The sequence below is a fragment of the Heptranchias perlo genome, chromosome 12, assembly GCF_035084215.1.
Source record: "Heptranchias perlo isolate sHepPer1 chromosome 12, sHepPer1.hap1, whole genome shotgun sequence".
Taxonomy (NCBI): Eukaryota; Metazoa; Chordata; class Chondrichthyes; order Hexanchiformes; family Hexanchidae; genus Heptranchias; species Heptranchias perlo.
Window position 1 is genome coordinate 74,167,681 of NC_090336.1, and position 27,705 is coordinate 74,195,385.

The 27,705-nt window shown below is 49.4% G+C and overlaps 1 protein-coding gene across 1 annotated transcript in view; it reads right to left on the reverse strand.

Moving 5' to 3' along the window:
• Nucleotides 1-5,101: 5,101 nt before the first annotated feature.
• Nucleotides 5,102-27,705, reverse strand: part of LOC137327764 (lamin-B1.S-like) — a 73,778-nt gene continuing 51,174 nt past the window's right edge. Inside the window, exons 10-14 of the mRNA XM_067993574.1 lie at nucleotides 26,912-27,031; nucleotides 20,048-20,286; nucleotides 17,675-17,832; nucleotides 13,934-14,019; nucleotides 5,102-6,334 (exon numbers count right to left, since the gene is read on the reverse strand). Coding sequence (XP_067849675.1) covers nucleotides 6,200-6,334; nucleotides 13,934-14,019; nucleotides 17,675-17,832; nucleotides 20,048-20,286; nucleotides 26,912-27,031 — 738 coding nt within the window. The 3' untranslated portion in view covers nucleotides 5,102-6,199. The remainder of the gene's footprint in view (nucleotides 6,335-13,933; nucleotides 14,020-17,674; nucleotides 17,833-20,047; nucleotides 20,287-26,911; nucleotides 27,032-27,705) is intronic.

Sequence of the window (27,705 nt, forward strand, 5' to 3'; positions counted from 1 at the left end):
AAGATCCCACGGGCCACTATTGGAAGAAGAGCAGGGGAGTTCGACCCGGTGTCCTGGGGCCAATATTCATCCCTCAACCAACATCACTAAAAACAAAACCAGATTACTTGGTGTTTTATCACATTTGCTGTTGGTGGGATCTTGCTGTGCGCAGATTGGCTGCTGCGTTTCCGACACTACAACAGTGGCTGCACTTCAAAAAAAATACTTCACTGGCCGTAAAGCATTTTGGGAGGTTGTGAAAGGCGCTATAGAAATGCAAGTTCTTTCTAAAATCAACTCTGAATTCAACCTTAGCGCTGCAAAATTATTAAATGTCTCACCGCCTCGTCTAATGGAGCCAAGGTGCTGGGATGCTATTCCATGGGCACTTGTTACCCTCACCCGAGTGCCAAGTTTCTGGGGGCAGAGTCTGGTCCTGCCCCTTGCCTGGAGCCCTCACCCCTGCACTTCTCACCAGGGGTTGGCGGAGAGCAACCAGGAGCAAGAACCTTCGCTGACTGTCCCGTCCCATCCCTGGGGCCAGGAGACGGAGGCCAATCGTGGTATCCCAGCTGGGATCGGCTAATTCAGCCCAGAGCCGGGCTGTAACCCGGCAGTGTCCTGGTCCATGTAGCGGAACAAACTCACGAGGCATCTTAGGAATGGGAGGAGGCTGTTCAGCCCTTTGATCCTGTTCTGCCATTCAATCACATCATTTTTTTTTTTATTCGTTCATGGGATGTGGGCGTCACTGGCGAGGCTGGCATTTATTGCCCATCCCTAATTGCCCCTTGAGAAGGTGGTGGTGAGCCGCCTTCTTGAACCGCTGCAGTCCGTGTGGTGAAGGTTCTCCCACAGTGCCGTTAGGGAGGGAGTTCCAGGATTTTGACCCAGCGACGATGAAGGAACGGCCGATATATTTCCAAGTCGGGATGGTGTGTGACTTGGAGGGGAACGTGCAGGTGGTGTTGTTCCCATGTGCCTGCTGCTCTTGTCCTTCCAGGTGGTAGAGGTCGCGGGTTTGGGAGGTGCTGTCGAAGAAGCCTTGGCGAGTTGCTGCAGTGCATCCTGTGGATGGTGCACACTGCAGCCACAGTGCGCCGGTGGTGAAGGGAGTGAATGTTTAGGGTGGTGGATGGGGTGCCAATCAAGCGGGCTGCTTTGTCCTGGATGGTGTCGAGCTTCTTGAGTGTTGTTGGAGCTGCACTCATCCAGGCAAGTGGAGAGTATTCCATCACACTCCTGACTTGTGCCTTGTAGATGGTGGAAAGGCTTTGGGGAGTGAGGAGGTGAGTCACTCGCCGCAGAATACCCAGCCTCTGACCTGCTCTTGTAGCCACAGTATTTATATGGCTAGTCTAGTTAAGTTTCTGGTCAATGGTGACCCCCAGGATGTTGATGGTGGGGGATTCGGCGATGGTAATGCCGTTGAATGTCAAGGGGAGGTGGTTAGACTCTCTCTTGTTGGAGATGGTCATTGCCTGGCACTTATCTGGCGCGAATGTTACTTGCCACTTATGAGCCCAAGCCTGGATGTTGTCCAGGTCTTGCTGTACGCGGGCTCGGACTGCTTCATTATCTTCATTATCATGGCTGATCTGCAGCTAAACTCCATTTTCCTTGATACCCTAACCCTTATCAATCTCAACCTTGAAAGCTCCAATTGACCCAGTCTCCACAGTCCTTTGAGGGAGAGAGTTCCAGATTTCCACCACCTTTTATGTGAGGAAGTGCTTCCTGACATCAGTCCTCAACGGCCTGGCTCTAATTTTAAGGTTACGCCCCCCCCTTGTTCTTGATTCCCCCCTACCAAAGGAAATAGTTTCTCCGTTACAACCCTATTGTATCCCTTTATCATCTTAAGCACCTTGATCAGATCACCCTCCATCTCCTAAACACCTGGGGATACAAGACAAGCTCACTGGGGGTTGTGCCTAACCCATTCAGTGTTGGAGCAAGTGACCTTCCCGCCCTCCCAGCTGAGGATCGGTGTCCACCGAGAGATGTAAAGAAGGAAAGGAATAAGATACCCATTGGGATCCCAATGGTAAATAGATTAGAAACATTAAGAGAGGCAGTGATTCACAGCTCTAATTTAATCCAGAGTTTCAAACGGCAACTTTGGTTCACATTGTCATCTGAGGCCCTCCATTAGATGACAGCCCAAACCTCCATTTAAAAGGTCTGATTGAATTATCATCGAGGAAACACAAAGATGTGCTAACCATTGCCATCTGTTGGCCAAAATACGACATCGCCCGCAAATAACATCAACTTGCATCTCTCTCCGGTCCTCCTCACGCACAGGAAGGTAGATATCTCAAATCCACTTCACACTCGCGGGACAAAAACAGCCGCGAGCACGCAGGAGGGAGAGGGCGAAGATTGTTGAGAGCGGCCAAAGCCGTAAAGGCGAAAGAAGGAACTGGCATTCGCGTGGCGCCTTTCACGGAGGGGCAGGCTCTCGCACCCTTCTGGAGGTCGGTAAGGACCACCTGGCTGGGCTCCCAACCTGACCCTCGGTCCCACTGAGGCGGGGGGGGTGGGGGGGGGGGGGAAAGCAGGAACTCCCCGCCTCCCCTCGGCCGTGCCCCTCACAGGGCTGGGTGGGGGGACTCCAAGCCCGCGACAGGACCCCAGAGGAGGCTGCGGTGGAGACGAGACCGTCACCCATCTCCTTATGGAATGTGCCTTTGCAAAGAAGGTCTGGAGAGAGATGCAGTGGTATCTGTCCAGGTTCGTCCCGAGCAGTTCCGTAACACAGGTTTCTGTGCTCTACGGGCTGTTCCACGGGGACGCACACCGAGACGGACATCGGCTGCTGCTGGAAGACCATCAACTCGGTGAAAGACGCCCTTTGGTCTGCCCGAAACTTGCTGGTCTTCCAGTGCACGGAGCTGTCCTCGACCGAGTGTTGCAGACTGGCACATTCCAAGGTCCAGGACTACGTGCTGAGGGACGCACTGAGGATGGGTGCGGCCGCCGCAAAGGCCCTGTGGGGAAAGGCAACCGTTTAGAGCCTTCCCGCCATTGTAAACCGAGGGGCTGCAATCAGGGAAAAACCCCCTCGGGCAGAATGTAAAATTCAAATTGCTGTAATGTACCTGTAATGAATCTGAAATGAATCTGTAAGCAATAATCTGTGTTGAGTATGATGCAATGAGACACCCAAGAGTGTCATGAACTGTAATTATGTCCAATGTGTTCATTGTACTGCACTTGACGTAACCTGCAAATTGTATAATCTGTATTGTGTACATTTGGAAAGTGATATGACAACTGTATTGTATGTACTGATGCAAATTTTATGAATAAAGTATATTTTTTGGAAAAAAAAGGACCCCCGGATCCAGGTGCTGGCCTGTTTCTGGGCTCTCCCGTGGGACTAGGGTTGCCAACCCTCCAGGATTGTCCTGGAGCCTCGAGGAATTGAAGATTAATCCTCCAGGACACTTGCTGCGAGCAAGAAACCCTGAAGAAAAGTAATAGAGGCATTGAAAAAAAGTTGTTTTCCTTTTAATTTTCTTTGAACACTTTGGTTTATCAATGATAAAAATATTGGAGATGGGAAAAAAAAAGGCTGTTTGACTGAGAGTCAAGAATCAACCAATCGGGTAACGAAGAGTTTGTTCACTTCCCAATTGGCCGTGGGAAGGCGGAGCCTCACGAAGATGGATGTGTCGGGCGACCAATGGTGGGCGTGTGGAGGCGGGGCACCGTGAGGATGGACGTGTCGGGCGACCAATGGCGGGAGTGTGGAGGCGGGGCACCGTGAGGATGGACGTGTCGGGCGACCAATGGCGGGCGTGTGGGGGGGGGCGGGACTGATGGAGGCAGGAGGTCATGTGACGAAACCTCCAGGAATATGTCCAACCAGAGTTGGCAACCCGACGTGGGCCTGAGAGAAGGGCCCAGCAAATTCGGCCTCGCAGTTTCGCAGAGAGTTGTGAGGCTGTGGGATTCACTTCCAGGGGGTGGTTGAGGCAGAAACTAATGTCAATTTTAGATCAGATAGGAACATAGGAACAGGAGTAGGCCATTCAGCCCCTCGTGCCTGCTTCGCCATTTGATAAGATCATGGCTGATCTGTGATCTAACTCCATATACCTGCCTTTGGCCCATATCCCTTAATACCTTTGGTCGCCAAAAAGCTATCTATCTCGGATTTAAATTTAGCAATTGAGCCAGTATCAATTGCCGTTTGCGGAAGCGAGTTCCAAACTTCTACCACCCTTTGTGTGTAGAAATGTTTTCTAATCTCGCTCCTGAAAGGTCTGGCTCTAATTTTTAGACTGTGCCCCCTACTCCTAGAATCCCCAACCAGCGGAAATAGTTTCTCTCTATCCACCCTATCCGTTCCCCTTAATATCTTATAAACTTCGATCAGATCGCCCCTTAACCTTCAAAACTCCAGAGAATACAACCCCAATTTGTGTAATCTCTCCTCGTAGCTTAACCCTTGAAGTCCGGGTATCATTCTAGTAAACCTACGCTGCACTCCCTCCAAGGCCAATATGTCCTTCCGAAGGTGCGGTGCCCAGAACTGCTCACAGTACTCCAGGTGCGGTCTAACCAGGGTTTTGTATAGCTGCAGCATAACTTCTGCCCCCTTGTACTCTAGTCCTCTCGATATAAAGGCCAGCATTCCATTAGCCTTATTGATTATTTTCTGCACCTGTTCATGACACTTCAATGATCGATGTACCTGAACCCCTAAGTCCCTTTGGACATCCACTGTTTTTAACTTTTTACCATTTAGAAAGTACCCTGTTCTATCCTTTTTTGACCCAAAGTGGTTGAAGGATAAGGGGTTGTAGCAATATGGGGACAGAGGGGGTAAATGCGATCGGGACTATTTGCTCGCGTGGAGGGTAGGCGCCAACACGGACTGGATGAGCCGAATGGCCTGAGTCCGTGTTGTAACTCCTATGTGTTTCTATCGCTCTCTGGTTTCCAAAAATGCGTTAGTGGGTTATCAGGTCACGAGACTACACTTTCAAACCATCCCTGCGTGTAAGCAGCAATAAAGCGGATTTATGCGTTGAACAGGATCATCAGAAGTGAAATTAGTGACAACAAATAAAAGCAACACACAATCCACTCCACACCCTCTGGGGATCGACAGACCGCACAACTTTATTTCGAATGATCAAGTGTATTGTACAAGATTTAAAGGTTTTTTGTATGACTAAAAATTTGTCTGAATTTCTTACTTTTTTTCAATACATTCTCAGGGTGTCGCTGGCGAGGCCGGCATTTATTGCCCATCCCCTAATTGCCCCTTGAGAAGGTGGTGGTGAGCCGCCTTCTTGAACCGCTGCAGTCCGTGTGGTGACGGTGAGCTGTTTGGTACAACTGAGTGGCCACTTCAGAGGGCAGTTAAGAGTCAACCACGTTGGGGTGGGGACTGGAGTCACCTATAGGCCCAGACCGGGTAAGGACGGCAGGTTTCCTTCCCTAAAGGGACATCAGTGAACCAGTTGGGTCTTTACGACAATCCGACAGCTTCACGGTCACTTTTACTGACTTTTTATTTCCAGATTTTTTTCTCGAATTCCCAAACTGCCCACGGTGGGATTTGAACTCAGGTTATTGTATGCCCTTATAATCACTGTTGAACTGGGCCCCTGAGATCTCAGTCCGCCTGACTCCCACCCCCGCAATGTCCCCGATGGGTAGCTCTCTCTCTCTCTCTCTCTCTCTCTGTCACTGGGTGAATAAATCATGGGAGAACCGTCACCACACGGACTGCAGCGGTTCAAGATGGCGGCTCACCACCACCTTCTCAAGGTGGCAACTAGGGACGGGCGATAAATGCCGGCCTCGCCAGCGACGCCCGCACCCCCATGAACGAATCAGGAAAATAATATCGGGCTTGAAAAGAGGTCTAAACTCCTTGGCTTCGTCAATAATTTCAAGAGTTTTCAAAAGTTATTAAATATTAACAAACTGAAAAAGGAGAAAGCGATGAAGGCCTCAAACAGAACGTTTGAGATCCTTCTCCATCCAACGTGCCGCTCACTTCCCATTTCCTTGAGCAGTCAGGTCTCCTTCCACCCAATGCACTGTTTATTGTTCTCAGGAGGGGACGTGACCGCACTCGCTGCCCAGTCCCTCGTTCCCCGTTGATTTCTCAGGATCAACGCGTTTTTTTTTCCCCCACGATTCCCGTTTCTGGTCACGCCGCTCGACGAGGAACCGTGCCCGCGGCACTTTCCTATCTGCTGGTGACGTGTGCGTCTGCGGTGATGAGCGGGTAGCTCATAAATCGAAGTCCGTACTTGGGGCGCGTGCTCCTTTGCGCGACCCAACCGGTCAGGGAGCGGACCCTCGGCAGTCGGGGCTCGATGGCCTGTTCCAACAGATACAAATCCTGTTAGTCACTGGGCACAGAAGAGAAAGCAAGAAATGACACAAAGATTGGTGGCATTGTAAGCAGTGTAGATGGAAACATAAAATTACAAAGCGATATTGAGAGATTAGGTGAATGGGCAAAACTGCGGCAAATGGAATTCAATGTCGACAAATGTGAGGTCATCCACTTTGCATCAAAAAAGGATAGAACAGGGTACTTTCCAAATGGTAAAAAGTTAAAAACAGTGGATGTCCAAAGGGACTTAGGGATACAGGTACATCGATCATTGAAGTGTCATGAACAGGTGCAGAAAATAATCAATAAGGCTAATGGAATGCTGGCCTTTATATCTCGAGGACTGGAGTACAAGGGGGCAGAAGTTATGCTGCAGCTATACAAAACCCTGGTTAGACCGCACCTGGAGTACTGTGAGCAGTTCTGGGCACCGCACCTTCGGAAGGACATATTGGCCTTGGAGGGACTGCAGCGTAGAATGATACCCGGACTTCAAGGGTTAAGTTACGAGGAGAGATTACACAAATTGGGGTTGTATTCTCTGGAGTTTCGAAGGTTAAGGGGTGATCTGATCGAAGTTTATAAGATATTAAGGGGAACGGATAGGGTGGATAGAGAGAAACTATTTCCGCTGGTTGGGGATTCTAGGAGTAGGGGGCACAGTCTAAAAATTAGAGCCAGACCTTTCAGGAGTGAGATTAGAAAACATTTCTACACACAAAGGGTGGTAGAAGTTTGGAACTCTCTTCCGCAAACGGCAATTGATACTAGCTCAATTGCTAAATTTAAATCTGAGATGGATAGCTTTTTGGCAACCAAAGGTATTAAGGGATATGGGCCAAAGGCAGGTATATGGAGTTAGATCACAGATCAGCCATGATCTTATCAAATGGCGGAGCAGGCACGAGGGGCTGAATGGCCTTACTCCTGTTCCTATGTTCCTACAAATTACTTGTGTTTCTACAGCACCTTTCACAACCTCAGCATGTCCCAAAACGCTTTACAGCCAATGAAGTCCTTTTCAAAGTGTGGTCACAGTTGTAATGTAGGAAACGTGGCAGCCAATTTACACACAGCAAGATCCCACAAACAGCAATGTGGTAAATGACCAAATCATCTGTTTTTAGTGATGTTGGTTGAGGGGTAAATATTGGCCCCAGGACACCGGGGAGAACTCCCCCCTGCTCTTCTTCAAAATAGTGCAATGGGATCTTTTACATCCACCTGAGAGGACAGATGGGGCCTCAGTTTAACATCTCATCCGAAAGACGGCACCTCCGACAGTGCGGCGCTCCCTCAGTACTGACCCTCCGACAGTGCAGCGCTCCCTCAGTACTGACCCTCCGACAGTGCAGCGCTCCCTCAGTACTGACCCTCCGACAGTGCAGCACTCCCTCAGTACTGACCCTCCGACAGTGCAGCGCTCCCTCAGTACTGACCCTCCGACAGTGCGGCGCTCCCTCAGTACTGACCCTCCGACAGTGCAGCACTCCCTCAGGACTGACCCTCCGACGGTGCAGCACTCCCTCAGTACTGACCCTCCGACGGTGCAGCGCTCCCTCAGTACTGACCCTCCGACTGTGCAGCACTCCCTCAGTACTGCCCCTCCGACAATGCAGCGCTCCCTCAGTACTGACCCTCCGACAGTGCAGCGCTCCCTCAGTACTGCCCCTCCGACAATGCAGCGCTCCCTCAGTACTGACCCTCTGACAGTGCAGCGCTCCCTCAGTACTGACCCTCTGACAGTGCAGCGCTCCCTCAGTACTGACCCTCCGACAGTGCAGCGCTCCCTCAGTACTGACCCTCCGACAGTGCAGCGCTCCCTCAGTACTGCCCCTCCGACAATGCAGCGCTCCCTCAGTACTGACCCTCTGACAGTGCAGCGCTCCCTCAGTACTGACCCTCCGACAGTGCGGCGCTCCCTCAGTACTGACCCTCCGACGGTGCAGCACTCCCTCAGTACTGACCCTCCGACGATGCAGCGCTCCCTCAGTACTGACCCTCCGACAGTGCAGCGCTCCCTCAGTACTGACCGTCCGAAAGTGCAGCGCTCCCTCAGTACTGACCCTCCGACAGTGCAGCGCTCCCTCAGTACTGACCCTCCGACGGTGCAGCACTCCCTCAGTACTGACCCTCCGACGATGCAGCGCTCCCTCAGTACTGACCCTCCGACAGTGCAGCGCTCCCTCAGTACTGACCGTCCGAAAGTGCAGCGCTCCCTCAGTACTGACCGTCCGAAAGTGCAGCACTCCCTCAGTATCGCTCCTCTGACAATCCGACCCCTTATCCTGAGACTATGCCCTCCAGTTCTAGACTCTCCAGCCAGGGGAAACAGCCTCCCAGCATCTACCCTGTCAAGCCCCCTCTGAATTGTATATGTTTCAATGAGATCACCTCTCATTCTTCTAAACTCCAGAGAGTATAGGCCCATTCTACTCAATCTCTCCTCACAGGACACGTGTCAGACATCAGCTGGAGTATTGTGTCCAGTTCTGGGCACCGCACTTTAGGAAGGATGTCAAGGCCTCGGAGAGGGTGCAGAGGAGATTTACTAGAATAGTTCCAGGGATGAGGGACTTCAGTTATGTGGAGAGACTGGAGAAGCTGGGGTTGTTCTCCTTAGAGCAGAGAAGGTTAAGGGGAGATTTAATAGAGGTGTTCAAAATTAGGAGGGGTTTTGACAGAGTGAATAAGGAGAAACTGTTTCCAGTGGCAGGAGGGTCGGTAACCAGAGGACGCAGATTTAAGGTCTGTGAGAAAGAGAAAAAGAACGAGAGGGGAGATATGAGGAGAATTTGTTCACACAGCGAGTGGTTATGATCTGGAATTTAAAAAAAAATTCTTTTATGGGATGTGGGCGTCGCTGGCGAGGTCGGCATTTATTGCCCATCCCTAATTGCCCTTGAGAAGGTGGTGGTGAGCCGCCTTCTTGAACCGCTGCAGTCCGTGTGGTGACGGTTCTCCCACAGTGCTGTTAGGAAGGGAGTTCCAGGATTTTGACCCAGCGACGATGAAGGAACGGCCGATATATTTCCAAGTCGGGATGGTGTGTGACTCGGAGGGGGACGTGCAGGTGGTGTTGTTCCCATGTGCCTGCTGCTCTTGTCCTTCTAGGTGGTAGAGGTCGCGGGTTTGGGAGGTGCTGTCGAAGAAGCCTTGGCGAGTTGCTGCAGTGCATCCTGTGGAATTCACTGCCTGAAAGGGCGATGGAAGCAGATTTAATAATAACTTTCAAAAGGGAATTGGATAAATACTTGAAAAGGAAAAAATTGCAGGGCTCTGGGGAAAGAGGAGGGGGGAGTGGGACTAATTAGACAGCTCTTTCAAAAAGCTGGCACAGGCAGGATGGGTTGAATGGCCTCCTTTTTGCTGTGTCTCCCCATGATTCACATTCAGGAGCCAGGAAATCTGCAGTTCTGTTTTACACCATTTGGGGAAAGCAAGAGCTGTGTTTTGTGGGGTTAGCAGAGAAGGGAGATACCAGGACCACTGTATGAGGGGGGAGCAGAAGACGGAGCAAGAGAGAGAGAGAGAGACCGGGGGGGCAAAACTTCCTCAACAATCTACCTGTCGCAGATGCATCTGTCCAGGACAGTATTGGTAGGAGTGACCACCGCACAGTCCTAATGGAGATGAAGTCCCGTCTTCGCACTGAGGACACCATCCAACGTGTTGTGTGGCACTACCACCGTGCTAAATGGGATAGATTCAGAACAGATCCAGCAGCTCAAAACTGGGCATCCATGAGGCGCTGTGGGCCATCAGCAGCAGCAGGATTGTATTCCAGCACAATCTGTAACCTCAGGGCCCGGCATATTCCTCACTCTACCATAACCAACAAACCAGGGGATCAACCCTGGTTCAATGAGGAGTGTAGAAGAGCAGGCCAGGAGCAGCACCAGGCGTACCTAAAAATGAGGTGCCAACCTGGTGAAGCGTCAACTCAGGACTACATGCATGCTAAACAGCGGAAGCAACATGCTATAGACAGAGCTAAGCGATTCCACAACCAACGGATCAGATCAAAGCTCTGCAGTCCTGCCACATCCAGTCGTGAATGGTGGTGGACAATTAAACAACTAACGGGAGGAGGAGGCTCTGCAAACATCCCCATCCTCAATGATGGCGGAGTCCAGCACGTGAGTGCAAAAGACAAGGCTGAAGCGTTTGCAACCATCTTCAGCCAGAAGTGCCGAGTGGATGATCCATCTCGGCCTCCTCCCGATATCCCCACCATCACAGAAGCCAGTCTTCAGCCAATTCGATTCACTCCACGTGATATCAAGAAATAAGAACATAAAAACATAAGAAATAGGAGCAGGAGTAGGCCAATCGGCCCCTCGAGCCTGCTCCGCCATTCAATAAGATCATGACTGATCTGATCCTAACCTCAAATCTAAATTCATGTCCAATTTCCTGCCCGCTCCCCGTAACCCCTAATTCCCTTTACTTCTAGGAAACTGTCTATTTCTGTTTTAAATTTATTTAATGATGGAGCTTCCACAGCTTCCTGGGGCAGCAAATTCCACAGACCTACTACCCTCTGAGTGAAGAAGTTTCTCCTCATCTCAGTTTTGAAAGAGCAGCCCCTTATTCTAAGATTATGCCCCCTAGTTCTAGTTTCACCCATCCTTGGGACCATCCTTACCGCAGCCACCCGATCAAGCCCCTTCACAATCTTATATGTTTCAATAAGATCGCCTCTCATTCTTCTGAACTCCAATGAGTAGAGTCCCAATCTACTCAACCTCTCCTCATATGTCCATCCCCTCATCCCCGGGATTAACCGAGTGAACCTTCTTTGTACTGCCTCGAGAGCAAGTATGTCTTTTCTTAAGTATGGAGACCAAAACTGTATGCAGTATTCCAGGTGCAGTCTCACCAATACCTTATATAACTGCAGCAATACCTCCCTGTTTTTATATTCTATCCCCCGAGCAATAAAAGCCAACATTCCGTTGGCCTTCTTGATCACCTGCTGCACCCGCATACTAACTTTTTGATTTTCTTGCACTTGGACCCCCATATCCCTTTGTACTGCAGTACTTTCCAGTTTCTCGCCATTAAGATAATAACTTGCTCTCCGATTTTTCCTGCCAAAGTGCCATGGCTGAGTGCACTGGATACAGCAAAGGCTATGGGCCCCGACAACATCCTGGCTGTAGTGCTGAAGACTTGTGCTCCAGAACTAGCTGCGCCTCCAGCCAAGCTGTTCCAGTACAGCTACAACACTGGCATCTACCCGACAATGTGGAAAATTGCCCAGGTATGTCCTGTCCACAAAAAGCAGGACAAATCCAATCCGGCCTATTACCGCTCCATCAGTCTACTCTCAATCATCAGCAAAGTGATGGAAGGTGTCGTCGACAGTGCTATCAAGCGGCACTTACTCACCAATAACCTGCTCACCGATGCTCAGTTTGGGCTCCGCCAGGACCACTCGGCTCCAGACCTCATTACAGCCCGGGTCCAAACATGGACAAAAGAGCTGAATTCCAGAGGTGAGGTGAGAGTGACTGCCCTTGACATCAAGGCAGCATTTGACCGAGTGTGGCACCAAGGAGCCCTAGTAAAATTGAAGTCAATGGGAATTAGGGGGAAAACTCTCCAGTGGCTGGAGTCATACCTGGCACAAAGGAAGATGGTAGTGGTTGTTGGAGGCCAATCATCTCAGCCCCAGGGCATTGCTGCAGGAGTTCCTCAGGGCAGTGTCCTAGGCCCAACCATCTTCAGCTGCTTCATCAATGACCTTCCCTCCATCATAAGGTCAGAAATGGGGATATTCACTGATGACTGCACAGTGTTCAGTTCCATTCGCAACCCCTCAAATAATGAAGCATTCCGAGCCCGCATGCAGCAAGACCTGGACAACATCCAGGCTTGGGCTCATAAGTCGCAAGTAACATTCATGCCGGACAAGTGCCAGGCAATGACCATCTCCAACAGGAGAGAGTCTAACCACCTCCCCTTGACATTCAACTGCATTACCATCGCCGAATCCCCCACCATCAACATCCTGGGGGTCACCATTGACCAGAAACTTAACTGGACCAGCCATATAAATACTGTGGCTACGAGAGCAGGTCAGAGGCTGGCTATTCTGTGGCGAGTGACTCACCTGACTCCCCAAAGCCTTTCCACCATCTACAAGGCACAAGTCAGGAGTGTGATGGAATACTCTCCACTTGCCTGGATGAGTGCAGCTCCAACAACACTCAAGAAGCTCGACACCATCCAGGACAAAGCAGCCCACTTGATTGGCACCCCATCCACCACCCTAAACATTCACTCCCTTCACCACCGGCGCACAGTGGCTGCAGTGTGTACCATCCACAGGATGCACTGCAGCAACTCGCCAAGGCTTCTTCGACAGCACCTCCCAAACCCGTGACCTCTACCACCTAGAAGGACAAGAGCAGCAGGCACATGGGAACAACACCACCTGCACATTCCCCTCCAAGTCACACACCATCCCGACTTGGAAATATATCGGCCGTTCCTTCATCGTCGCTGGGTCAAAATCCTGGAACTCCCTTCCTAACAGCACTGTGGGAGAACCGTCACCACACGGACTGCAGCGGTTCAAGAAGGCGGCTCACCACCACCTTCTCAAGGGGCAATTAGGGATGGGCAATAAATGCCGGCCTCGCCAGCGACGCCCACATCCCATGAACGAATAATAAAAAAAACTTGGATGGGACCTGGGGGTAGGGGTGGGGGCTCGGAGAACAATATTTGCCTCCAGACCCAGGTCTTCAGGATTTCCAATACTTAAAGTGAAGGAATGTTGGGTGTACCCATAGCTTGAATTACAGGCCTGTGTCCTGCTGCACTTTGAGTGCAATTACTTGTTTTTACATGTCTTATTCGCAGGGGTGATTTTGCGTCACCAGGTTTTTCTGAAGCCATTGGTCAGATTGTGCCCGTTCCCGTGGTGACCTTGGGCATGTTAACACGGTGCCAGAGTCTGAAACATTGAGAATCATAGAATCATGGAAAGGTTACAGCACGGAAGGAGGCCGTTCGGCCCATCGAGTCCGTGCCGGCTCTGTGCAAGAGCAATCCGGCTCGTCCAACTCCCCCGCCCTATTCCTGTAAACCTGGAAATTTTTTCCCTTCAAGTACTTATCCAGTTCCCTTTTGAAGGCCATGATTGAATCTGCCTCCAGCACCCCCTCGGGCAGTGCATTCCAGATCATAACCACTCGCTGTGTAAAAAAGTTTTTCCTCATGTCGCCTTTGGTTCTTTTGCCAATCACCTTAAATCTATGTCCTCTGGTCCTTGACCCTTCCGCCAATGGGAACAGTTTCTCTCTATCTACTCTGTCTAGACCCTTCATGATTTTGAATACCTCGATCAAATCTCCTCTCAACCTTCTCTGTTCCAAGGAGAACAACCTCAGCTTCTCCAGTCTAACCAGGTAACTAAAGTCCCTCATCCCTGGAACCATTCTAGTAAATCTCTACTGCACCCTCTCTAAGGCCTTCACATCTTTCCGAAAGTGCGGTGCCCAGAACTGGACACAATACTCCAGTTGTGGCCGAACCATTCTCGGCTGGTTTGTACATTTGGTGACTTACACTCGAAGTCAGTCCCTTGGCGTCACTCGATCGTCTGGACATCTGAGTTGTTGACTGCGGACTGGAGGAATCAGGAGTAACGATACCTGGAAACGAGGGGCAGACGTGGGATTTAACACTGACAGCAACTCGGCAACGAAAATCTCACTTTACATTGACCTAGCAGGTAAAACATTGCATGTGTCAGCCTTGGCTCAGTGGGCAGCAACTCTCTTTCCCCTCTCAGTCAGAAGGTCGCGGGTTCGAGTCCCACGCCAGAGACTCGCGCCCATAATCCAGGCCGACACTCCCAGTGCAGTACTGAGGGAGCGCTGCACTGTCGGAGGGTCAGTACTGAGGGAGTGCCGCGCTGTCGGAGAGTCAGTACTGAGGGAGCGCCGCGCTGTCGGAGGGTCAGTACTGAGGGAGCGCTGTACTGTCGGAGGGTCAGTACTGAGGGAGCGCTGTACTGTCGGAGGGTCAGTACTGAGGGAGTGCTGCACTCTCGGAGGGTCAGTACTGAGGGAGCGCTGCACTGTCGGAGGGTCAGTACTGATGGAGAGCTGCACTGTCAGAGGGTCAGTACTGAGGGAGAGCTGCACTGTCGGAGGGTCAGTACTGAGGGAGCGCTGCACTGTCGGAGGGTCAGTACTGAGGGAGCACTGCACTAGAATCATAGAATCATAGAAGTTTACAACATGGAAACAGGCCATTCGGCCCAACATGTCCATGTCGCCCAGTTTATACCACTAAGCTAGTCCCAATTGCCTGCACTTGGCCCATATCCCTCTATACCCATCTTACCCATGTAACTGTCCAAATACTTTTTAAAAGACAAAATTGTACCCGCCTCTACTACTGCCTCTGGCAGCTCGTTCCAGACACTCACCACTCTTTGAGTGAAAAAATTGCCCCTCTGGACCCTTTTGTATCTCTCCCCTCTCACCTTAAATCTATGTCCCCTCGTTATAAACTCCCCTACCTTTGGGAAAAGATTTTGACTATCTACCTTATCTATGCCCCTCATTATTTTATAGACTTCTATAAGATCACCCCTTAACCTCCTACTCTCCAGGGAAAAAAGTCTCAGTCTATCCAACCTCTCCCTGTAAGTCAAACCATCAAGTCCCGGTAGCATCCTAGTAAATCTTTTCTGCACTCTTTCTAGTTTAATGATATCCTTTCTATAGTAGGGTGACCAGAACTGTACACAGTACTCCAAGTGTGGCCTTACTAATGTCTTGTACAACTTCAACAAGACATCCCAACTCCTGTATTCAATGTTCTGACCAATGAAACCAAGCATGCCGAATGCCTTCTTCACCACCCTATCCACCTGTGACTCCACTTTCAAGGAGCTATGAGCCTGTACTCCTAGATCTCTTTGTTCTATAACTCTCCCCAACGCCCTACCATTAACGGAGTAGGTCCTGGCCCGATTCGATCTACCAAAATGCATTACCTCACATTTATCTAAATTAAACTCCATCTGCCATTCATCGGCCCACTGGCCCAATTTATCAAGATCCCGTTGCAATCCTAGATAACCTTCTTCACTGTCCACAATGCCACCAATCTTGGTGTCATCTGCAAACTTACTAACCATGCCTCCTAAATTCTCATCCAAATCATTAATATAAATAACAAATAACAGCGGACCCAGCACCGATCCCTGAGGCACACCGCTGGACACAGGCCTCCAGTTTGAAAAACAACCCTCTACAACCACCCTCTGTCTTCTGTCGTCAATCCAATTTTGTATCCAATTGGCTACCTCACCTTGGATCCCATGAGATTTAACCTTATGTAACAACCTACCATGCGGTACCTTGTCAAAGGCTTTGCTAAAGTTCATGTAGACCACGTCTACTGCACAGCCCTCATCTATCTTCTTGGTTACCCCTTCAAAAAACTCAATCAAATTCGTGAGACATGATTTTCCACTCACAAAACCATGCTGACTGTTCCTAATCAGTCCCTGCCTCTCCAAATGCCTGTAGATCCTGTCCCTCAGAATACCCTCTAACAACTTACCCACTACAGATGTCAGGCTCACCGGTCTGTAGTTCCCAGGCTTTTCCCTGCCGCCCTTCTTAAACAAAGGCACAACATTTGCTACCCTCCAATCTTCAGGCACCTCACCTGTCGGAGGGTCAGTACTGAGGGAGTGCTGCACTATCGGAGGGTCAGTACTGAGGGAGCGCTGCACTGTCGGAGGGTCAGTACTGAGGGAGCGCCGCCCTGTCAGAGGGTCAGTACTGAGGGAGTGCTGCACTGTCGGAGGGTCAGTACTGAGGGAGTGCTGCCCTGTCGGAGGGTCAGTACTGAGGGAGCGCTGCACTGTCGGAGGGTCAGTACTGAGGTAGTGTCGGAGGGTCAGTACTGAGGGAGCACTGCACTGTCGGAGGGTCAGTACTGAGGGAACGCTGCACTGTTGAAAGGTCAGTACTGAGGGAGCGCCGCACTGTCGGAGGGTCAGTACTGAGGGAGCGCTGCACTGTCGGAGGGTCAGTACTGAGGGAGCGCTGCACTGTCGGAGGGTCAGTACCGAGGGAGCACTGCACTGTCAGAAGGTCAGTACTGAGGGAGCGCTGCCCTGTCGGAGGGTCAGTACTGAGGGAGCGCTGCACTGTCGGAGGGTCAGTACTGAGGGAGCGCTGCACTGTCGGAGGGTCAGTACTGAGGGAGCGCTGCACTGCTGAAAGGTCAGTACTGAGGGAGCGCTGCACTGTCGGAGGGTCAGTACTGAGGGAGCGCTGCCCTGTCGGAGGGTCAGTACTGAGGGAGCGCTGCACTGTCGGAGGGTCAGTACTGAGGGAACGCCGCACTGTCGGAGGGTCAGTACTGAGGGAGCGCTGCACTGTCGGAGGGTCAGTACTGAGGGAACGCCGCACTGTCGGAGGGTCAGTACTGAGGGAGCGCTGCACTGTCGGAGGGTCAGTACTGAGGGAACGCCGCACTGTCGGAGGGTCAGTACTGAGGGAACGCCGCACTGTCGGAGGGTCAGTACTGAGGGAGTGCTGCACTGTCGGAGGGTCAGTACTGAGGGAGCGCCGCACTGTCGGAGGGTCAGTACTGAGGGAGCGCCGCAATGTCGGAGGGTCAGTACTGAGGGAGCGCTGCACTGTCGGAAGATCAGTTCTAAGGAAATGCTGCACTGTCGGAGGTGCAGTCCTTCAGATGAGAGATTAAACCGAGACCCCGTCTGCCCTCTGAGGTGGATGTAAAAGATCCCACGGCCACTATTTCGAAGAAGAGCAGGGGGGAGTTCTCCCCGGTGTCCCGGCCAATATTTACTCTTCAGCCAACATCACTAAAACGGTTTATCTGATCAAACGTCTCATTGCTGTTTGTGGGATCTTGCTGTGCGCAAATTGACTGCCGCGTTTCCTACATTACAACAGTGACCACACTTCCCAAATACTTCATTGGCTGTAAAGCGCTTTGGGACGTCCTGAGATCTCTGGAGTGAGGTTTGAACCCGCGACCTCCTGACTCACAGGCAAGACTGCCTCGCACTGAGCCACGGCGGGTGGGGGTTTGGGGGGTGATTGGAGGCGACCAGACCAGCACCGTGCCGCCTGGACCCACACTCGGGCACCTGGGATCGGGGGTCTCGGAGAGGTGCCCGCACTGGGGAAAAAAACCCGACCCCAGTCGGATAAAGACCGTCAGCAAAGGAGGCGAGAACAGGACCGAGAGACGCTCGGGCGCACAGAGAGAGAGAGCAGAAAGAGGTGGTTATTCGGTGAATGGACTCACCTGGCAAGGAATCCGACGGCAGAGACAAGAGGCTGGACCGCAGATAGGAGCTGATGTCTGTCTCACCCACGCTGCTCCGTTCCGAGAGACTGGGGGTGTCGGGCAGGGGGCGCTTCCCTTTTGAGGAAAATAGACCAGAAACACGTCTCCCCCTAGGGCTAGACACGAGAAGCTTGTTGTTAATATTAGTTCGTTATTATTAGGCCCTCCCCCCCTCAGTATTTCAAATTGTTTTGTGTTTGCCCTGCTCGCTATGATGAAGTGAATCCCAGGGCTCAGTGCTCTGTCCACTTTAATTCTCGGTGTAGGCGGATAATTTGGACTCGAGCGCAATCTCAAAATTTGCAGTCAGCAAAAAATTGGAGGTTTGGCAAACAGTGAGGAGGAGGGCGGAAGACTTCAGGAAGACACAGACGCGTTCGGGGATTGGGCAAACAGGCGGCAGATGCAGTTTAACGTGCAGAATGGTGAGGTAACGGATATCGGGAGAATTAATAAGGAATTTGGGGCAGAGACTCAATGGTAATGACCATCCGGATTCTTTCCCCTCAGTCTGGTTCAGTAATAACTGAAGTCGAATACATTTTAAAGTTCAACACATCTTTAATAGCAGGGTTCTTAGTCTGCAGCATTGATTTGGACTCCTGATAGAGTCCCTCTATGCTGGCAGAGCAAGAACAAAAACATACAGAAATCCACACGTTTTTATACAGATGAATAGGGTTGGAACATACTTAACGAGGGTCAACACCAATCATAAGCCGGGCACAGGTTGCCATGCGAGGTTACATTATTTCCGGCCAATCATAAATCGTCCATGTGCTGATCATGCTGCTGTTAGACATCAAAGGGGATAACTTCCTCACTTTCCAACTTGGAATGTTCTTCCCTGTTCCTTCTGTTCCTTATCTCCCAACCTGGAATGTCTTTCAACTTTGGCTAAGCTCGTTCCCTATATTGATCTGCCATAAACATGGAGACATTCAGACCAGTCCTTGACTCACATCAAAGACCTATCATTGATAAGACAATGCAGGCCTGCTGACTAAGCAAACATATGGCCCAGCAGGAGGGCCAGGCCACTTGTATCAATCTCAGTTACTAACTAATTAACCCTTTCTAACCATTTTGCATTCTGCTTCTTTGCCACGTAGACATTTTAATATTTTACCGAAAACTGACCACGTAGGGATTCTCAGTAAGACACTGAAGGGTGTGGATGAACAGAGAGACCCGCGGATTCAAAATACATAATTCCCTGAACATGGGAGCGCAGGTGGATAAAGCTATAACATATTTTGGGCATAGAGTACAAGGATAAAGAAGTAACGATAAACTTGTACAAAACATCAGTTAGGCTACAGTTAGAGACACTGTGCAGTTTTGGGGGCACCTTTACAGAGAGGACATTAAAGCCACAGAGAACGCACAGCGTAGATTCACCAGGCTGAGGCCAGGGATGGGAAACGATAGTTATGAGGAGAGAAGATTTAACAGAGATTTTTTTTTTAAACTGTGAAGAGTTTTTGCAACTTCCTCTGGTTGGGGAGTCAGTGACGAGGGGCCTTCGATTTAAAATCATCGCTGAGAGAGTGAGGAGAGAGAATAGAAGAAGTGTCTTTACACAGAGGGTTTGTGGGAGAGAGTTCCACACGTCTACCACCCTTTGTGTGAAGAAGTGTTTCCTGACTTCTCTCCTGAATGGCCTGGCTCTGATTTTAAGGTTATGTCCCCTTGTCCTGGACTCCCCCCACCAGCGGGAAAAGTTTCTCGCTATCTACCCTATCAATTCCTTTCAAAATCCTAAACACCTCAATCAAATCACCCCTTAACCTTCTATATTCCAGGGAATACTAGTCTAGTTTATGTAATCTCTCCTCATAATCCAACCCTTGGAGCCCTGGTCACATTCTGGTGAATCTTCACTGCACTCCCTCCAAGGCCAATATATCCTTTCTAAGGTGTGGTGCCCAGATGTGGTCCAGATGTGGTCTAACCAGGGCTTTGTACAGCTGTAGCAAAACTTCCTCCCCTTTATATTCTAGTCCTCTAGATATAAAGGCCAGCATTCCATTAGCCTTGTTGATTATTTTTTGTACCCGACTACTACATTTTAGCGATCTGTGTACATGGGCCCCTAAATCTCTTTGGACCTCCACTGTTCCTAACTTTTCACCATTTAAAAAATACTCCGATCTATCCTTTTTTGGTCCAAAATGGATGAGCTCTGCGTTGAACTCCATCTGCCACAGTTTTTGCCCACTCACTTAATCTATCAATGTCTCTTTGTGATTTTATGCTCCCGTCTACACTACTTACTATGCCACCGATCTTTGTGTCATCGGCAAACTTGGGGTAACCAGGTGTTGTTACCTTTTCTGTAAGGGCACAAAGTCTGTCCAGCTGTTGCTCGGAGTCCCGGGCGTAACCATCGTTTCAGGACTGGGGGCCCAACCATCTTGCTTCATGTACTGTGCCTGCGAGGGAAACTCTTGAGATATCTGCTGGTCATTCAGGGGGAGAGGGACCCAATCCTCCGAGGCATCGTCTTTCTCATCAAACGAGTTAGCGGTAGCCGAGAACCTGTGAGCAGGAATGTACCAAGCAATGGCCTGCAGAGGGTCGGAACAGATAGTGATAAAGTGTTCACAATCGACTGTGCTTTGGCAGATAAACGCACACGCATGTCATTCACAATCCAGTTCTTGCGGCACGTCTATTCACAACTGGACAGTGTCAGAAATTTGGGATATTACTTTAGGTAATTTAGGTAATCACTGGTCGCTCCCACAAGTGGTCCTCAATCCCTTACAATCTGGAGTGCACCCTTTTCTGTTCATTCATTAGAATGACCTAGAGATTGTGGCAGAGAACTCTTGCTCCACTCACCGGCTACTGGAATGGATTGTATTTTGCGCGTGAATTCTCCTCTCTCTTACTGAATCAAGACACAAGCTTCAAGCCAACTGGTGGTTTTATTTATATAAGGTAGTTGAGTGAACAGTACGTGGTTTAACACAATGAGATATAACCAAGAGACAACTTGCTTTCTCCTTAAACCTTTAAGCTGGAGTCCACTTACTGCTCTGACTGAAAACTGCCTCTGATCTGCCTTTGTTTGTATTTGTATTTTCTCACACAGCATCCCAGTGAATCTAATCTGTCCCCTCTCTATTGCCTCAACCTCCTCCCTGGAGTGTGGAGCCCAAAACAGCAACAGCAACTTGCATTTATATAGCACCTTTAACGTAGTAAAACGTCCCAAGGTGCTTCACAGGAGCGATTATCAAAAAAAATTTGACACCCGAGCCTCAGAAGGAGATATTAGGGACAGGTGACCAAAAGCTCGGTCAAAGAGGTAGGTTTTAAGGAGGGTTTTAAAGGAGGAGAGAGAGAGGTGGAGAGGTTTAGGGAGGGAATTCCAGAGCTTGGTGCCCAGGCAGCTGAAGGCACGGCCGCCAACGGTGGAGCGATGATAATCGGGGATGCGCAAGAGGCCAGAATTGGAGGAGCGCAGTGATCTCGGAGGGTTGCGGGGCTGGAGGAGGTTACAGAGATAGGGAGGGGGGCGAGGGCCATGGAGGGATTTGAACACGAGGATGAGAATTTTAAAATTGAAGCGTTCTTGGACTCCCACTGAGCTCTTACTAAGGTTTTATACCAATTCACCAGTACATCCTAGCTTTTATATTTTAAGTTTGGAGCCCACCAGGGAGAACATTGTTGGCAGCTCAGTGAATTCAAGGATGTGCATTACCCTGTCCTGCTTATTTAGTTTAAAGTTTTATTGAAATGTGAAGATCTGCCTCAGTGTTTTCCAGACTCTTTTGCCAAAACTGAATCACGGGGGCAACTCCTGCCAGAATGGATTGACGTTGGTGTTTCAATTTTGCCCCGGGACTGATTTGCTATTTACGTTCGGAGCCCACCACTGACTACTTGGACTGTCGTCTTCAGTCTGTCTGGAGCTCATGGTCGACTGACAGACTATTGGTGACAGAGAGAAACAAGCTTTACGTTTATTTATCGAATCAGTGAGGTAGAATTTCCGTCTTCACTGCACGGACTCTGTCTCCCACAGAGCGAATCGCCCGCCTAAGAACATAAGAAATAGGAGTAGGAGTGGGCCAATCGGCCCCTCGAGCCTGCTCCGCCATTCAGTAAGATCATGGCTGATCTGATCCTAACCTCAAATCGAAATTCATGTCCAATTTCCTGCCCGCTCCCCGTAACCCCTAATTCCCTTTACTTCTAGGAAACTGTCTATTTCTGTTTTAAATTTATTTAATGATGTAGCTTCCACAGCTTCCTGGGGCAGCAGATTCCACAGACCTACTACCCTCTGAGTGAAGAAGTTTCTCCTCATCTCAGTCTTGAAAGAGCAGCCCCTTATTCTAAGATTATGCCCCCTAGTTCTAGTTTCACCCATCCTTGGGAACATCCTTACCGCATCCACCCGATCAAGCCCCTTCACAATCTTATATGTTTCAATAAGATCGCCTCTCATTCTTCTGAACTCCAATGAGTAGAGTCCCAATCTACTCAACCTCTCCTCATATGTCCACCCCCTCATCCCTGGGATTAACCGAGTGAACCTTCTTTGTACTGCCTCAAGAGCAAGTATGTCTTTTCTTAAGTATGGAGACCAAAACTGTATGCAGTATTCCAATTGTAAACAATTTTACAACACCAAGTTATAGTCCAGCAATTTTATTTTAAATTCACAAGCTTTCGGAGGCTTCCTCCTTCCTCAGGCAAACATTTACCTGAGGAAGGAGGAAGCCTCCGAAAGCTTGTGAATTTAAAATAAAATTGCTGGACTATAACTTGGTGTTGTAAAATTGTTTACAATTGTCAACCCCAGTCCATCACCGGCATCTCCACATCATGCAGTATTCCAGGTGCGGTCTCACCAATACCTTATATAACTGCAGCAATACCTCCCTGTTTTTATATTCTATCCCCCGAGCAATAAAAGCCAACATTCCGTTGGCCTTCTTGATCACCTGCTGCACCTGCATACTAACTTTTTGATTTTCTTGCACTAGGACCCCCAGATCCCTTTGTACTGCAGTACTTTCCAGTTTCTCGCCATTAAGATAATAACTTGCTCTCCGATTTTTCCTGCCAAAGTGCATAACCTCACATTTTCCAATATTGTATTGCATCTGCCAAATCTCCGCCCACTCACCCAGCCTGTCTATATCCCCTTGTAGGTTTTTTATGTCCTCCTCACTCTCTACTTTCCCTCCCATCTTTGTATCATCTGCAAACTTTGATATGTTACACTCGGTCCCCTCCTCCAAATCATTAATATAGATTGTAAAGAGTTGGGGACCCAGCACCGACCCCTGCGGAACACCACTGGCTACTGGTTGCCAGTCCGAGAATGTACCATTTATCCCAACTCTCTGCTTCCTGTTAGATAACCAATCCTCCACCCATGCCAGAATATTACCCCCAATCCAGTGATTCTTTATCTTGAGCAATAATCTTTTATGTGGCACCTTGTCGAATGCCTTCTGGAAGTCCAAATACACTACGTCCACTGGTTCCCCTTTATCCACCCTGTACGTTATATCCTCAAAGAACTCAAGCAAATTTGTCAGACATGACTTCCCCTTTGTAAAGCCATGCTGACTTTGTCCTATTAAATTATGTTTATCCAAATGTTCTGCTACTGTCTCCTTAATAATAGACTCCAAAATTTTACCCACCACAGATGTTAAGCTAACTGGTCTATAATTTCCAGCCTTCTGCCTACTACCCTTTTTAAATAACGGTGTTACATTAGCAGTTTTCCAATCTGCCGGGACCTTTGCCGAGTCCAGAGAATTTTGGAAAATTATTACCAAAGCATCCACAATCCCTACTGCCATTTCCCTCAAGACCCTGGGATGTAAGCCATCAGGTCCAGGGGATTTATCCGCCTTGAGTCCCATTAATTTACTGAGTACCAATTCCTTAGTGATTTTAAACGTATTAAGCTCCTTCCCCCCTAGAGCCCCCTGTTTGTCCAGTGTTGGGATATTCTTAGTGTCCTCTACTGTAAAGACTGAAACAAAATATTTGTTCAGCATTTTTGCCATCTCCATGTTTCCCACCATTAATTTCCCGGTCTCATCCTCTAAGGGACCTATGTTTGCCTTAGCCACCCTTTTTCTTTTTATATAACTGTAGAAACTCTTGCTATCTGTTTTTATATTTTTTGCTAATTTATTTTCATAATCTATCTTCCCTTTCTTAATCAATCCTTTCGTTACTTTTTGCTGTCTTTTGAAGACTTCCCAATCTTCTATCCTCCCACTAAGTTTGGCTACCTTATATGTCCTTGTTTTTAGTCGGATACTGTCCTTAATTTCTTTACTTAGCCACGGATGGCTGTCATTTCTTTTACACCCTTTTTTCCTCAGTGGAATATATTCTTTTTGAAAGTTGTAAAATAACTCCTTAAATGAACACCACTGCTCATGTACCGTCTTACCCTTTAATCTATTTTCCCAGTCCACTTTAATCAATTCCGCTCTCATACCATCATAGTCTCCTTTATTCAAGCTCAGTACGCTTGTTTGAGAACCAACCTTCTCACCCTCTAATTGGATATGGAATGTAACCATGTTATGGTCACTCATTCCGAGGGGATCCTTAACTAGGACATTATTAATTAATCCTGGCTCATTACACAGGACCAGGTCCAAGGTTGCCTGCCCCCTTGTAGGATCAGTTACATACTGCTCAAGAAATCCATCCCTAATGCACTCAATAAACCCTTCCTCAAGGCTGCCCTGCCCAATTTGATTTGTCCAGTTAATATGATAGTTAAAATCCCCCATAATTATAGCTGTTCCCTTATTACATGCCCCGACTATTTCCTGATTAATACTTCTTCCAGCAGAGTTGCAACTATTAGGAGGCCTATATACTACGCCCACGAGTGTTTTTTGCCCCTTATTATTCCTTATCTCTCCCCAAACTGTTTCATTATCCTGATCCTTTGTCCCAATATCTTTTCTCTGTATTACAGTGATTCCTTCCCTTATTAACATAGCCACCCCACCTCCCCTTCCTTCCTGCCTGTCCTTCCTGATTGTTTAATTCCCAGTCGTTGTCACCCTGCAGCCATGTTTCTGTAATGGCCACAAGATCATACCCATACATCGTTATTTGTGCCGTTAACTCGTCCATTTTGTTACGAATGCTACGTGCATTCAGATAAAGAACTTTCAAATCTGTTTTGTGACACTTAGTTCCTGCTTTTTCCTTTTTTAACACTTTACCTTTTACTCCATACCTTCTGTCTCTTCCTGACACGCTTTCCTCTGTCTCCCTGCTCAGGTTCCCAACCCCCTGCCACAGCTTTGATGCTGGGTTAATCGCCTTACGCCTTCTAGTTTTCATTTTATCTGTCGTGCCTAAAGTACCTAAAGTGCCTAAAGTACACTTTCTTTCTACTGCTCTATGCTTTTCCCTTTCACTTGTTCTTGAACAACTGTTTGTACTATTTGTATTGTAGATTTCCCCTGGGTCTTCCCCTCTCTCGCTGCTCTCAACTTTATTCCCTTCTGACTCCCCGCTCAGGTTCCCATCCCCCTGCCACTCTAGTTTAAACCTTCCCCAACAGCACGAGCAAACACCCCCGCGAGGACATTGGTCCCGGTCCTGCTCGGGTGTAACCCGTCCCGCTTGTACAGGTCCCACCTTCCCCAGAACCGGTCCCAATGTCCCAGGAATCTAAATCCCTCCCTCCTACACCATCCCTGCAGCCACGCATTCATCCTGTCTATTCTCCTGTTCCTATACTCACTCGCACGTGTCACCGGTCGTAATCCTGAGATCACTACCTTTGAAGTCCTGCTTTTTAATTTATCTCCTAACTCCTTAAATTCACCTTGCAGGACCTCATCCCTTTTCTTACCTATGTCGTTGGTCCCAATATGGACCACGACTACTGGCTGTTCACCCTCCCCCTCCAGAATGCCTGCTATAGAACTCGGCCGGTTTTCTTGATGCTGAAATCAATAGAGTGAAAGTCAGAGGGGTCCGATAATTGGGGGGCCCGGGGGGCGACTCACTCCACCAGACTATCACCCATGGGGTGAAGACGGTGATCTCTCCCCCCAGTGGGAGGAAACGGGGGGACTGCTTGGAGAGATTTCACAAGCTTGAAGCGTGAATGGCCTCGTTTGCTTTGTGCGGTGATTGTGGAAATATCCCAGAGCTGCTCGTGCTGTAAAGTACATCTCCTAAGTCACTTGAGCCCCGGTGTTACGCCCTGGGATACTAACGTACAAAGATTTTGTTTTCTTTGTCTGAAACTGCTCTGCCCTCTAATCCATCGGAAATAATTGGGTTAAAGTCTCCACTAAATAGTGGAGAGAGGAATTTCAGATGAATGCGGTGATCGCAATATCATTAGGTTTAGAACGGGCCAAAGAACAGTCAGAGGTGAAGACACTGAATTGGAGGAGGGCTAATTTCAATGAGCTGAAAAGGGGTCTCGCCCAGGTGGATTGGAAACAAAGACTAGCAGGTGAAACAGTAAATGGGCAAAGGGAGGCCTTCAAGGAGGAGATAGTTCGGGTACAGACTAGGCACATTCTTAACAGGGGAAAAGGCAGGAGGGTCGGTAACCAGAGGACGCAGATTTAAGATAATCGGCAAAAGAACCAGAGGGGGAGATGAGGAGAATTTTTTTTACGCAGCGAGTTGTTCTGATCTGGAACGCGCTGCCTGAAAGGGCGGTGGAAGCAGATTCAATAATAACTTTCAAAAGGGAATTGGAGAAATACTTGAAAAGGAAAAATTAGCAGGGCTCTGGGGGAAAGAGCAGGGGGAGTGTGTGGGACTAATTGGACAGCTCTTTCAAAGAGCCGGCACAGGCACGATGGGCCGAACGGCCTCCTCCCGTGCTGTACGATTCTACAAGTTCTCACACTTATTACCCCAAAGTGTGACTTCAGGGCAGCGCGCTTTGCTCTTTGTGGGGCAGGTCTGATGTACGTTTACACGTACCACCCGCCTGTACCTGGAGATTGTAATCGGGATCCTTACAACCCGCGAAAGACCCGACTTGCATCTTTGAGCGCGTCCTGTGAGAAACGGGCTTGTTTTTTTTCTCTGCTGAATGTAGAGGCCCGCCTGAAACATTGCGTCAGGCGGGGTTTGGGCATCAGCGGGAGAGGCCCGGGTGTCCCGACCGACTCTCGGTTAGCTTTCCCGCGATTCTCTTCCCGTTACCTGTCCATTCGACTCGCAAAGAGTCGTGGTGCATTCTGGCCCGCCTCGGAATTTGCGCTGGTCTTTCCTCACAAGGTCGGAGGGAGGTTTCTGGTCGACATCGGCCACGGCCGCCCAAACCTGGGTGAACGAACCAAAGGTGAGGTAAAGGTGATGGGCTGAGCTCGACGTTCTTGCGCTGAGTTCGTCATTTCACGTGGTGCTGCGATCGGCTGTACGCCGAGTTCCCTATCTAGGTCGTGCTGATAGGGCGGGGCGCGGGGCAGTAACGGTGAGAAAGGACTCGCTATACTTATGCCGCGCCTTGCCCATCCTGGGGGGCGTCCCGAAACGCTTCACGGCCGATGAAGCGCTTCTGAGGTGCTGTCTCATTGACGGCCAATTTGCGCACAGCAAGATCCCACAAACAGCAATCCTTTTATCAGCAAAAGTGACCGTGAAGCTGTCGGATTGTGGTAAACGCCCGACTGGTTCACTGATGTCCCTTTAGGGAAGGAAACCTGCCGTCCTTACCCGGTCTGGGCCTCTATGTGACTCCAGTCCCACAGCAATGTGGTTGACTCTTAACTGCCCTCTGAAGTGGCCTAGCAAGTCACATAGTTGTATCAAACTACTACCTCAGGGCAACTAGGGATGGGTAAAGAAGTTTCTCCTGAATCCCCTATTGGATTTATTGGTGACTATCTTATATTTATGGGTCCTAGTTCTGGTCTCCCCCACAAGTGGAAACATTTTCTCTACGTCTACCCTATCGAACCCTTTCATAATCTTAAAGACCTCTCTCAGGTCACCCC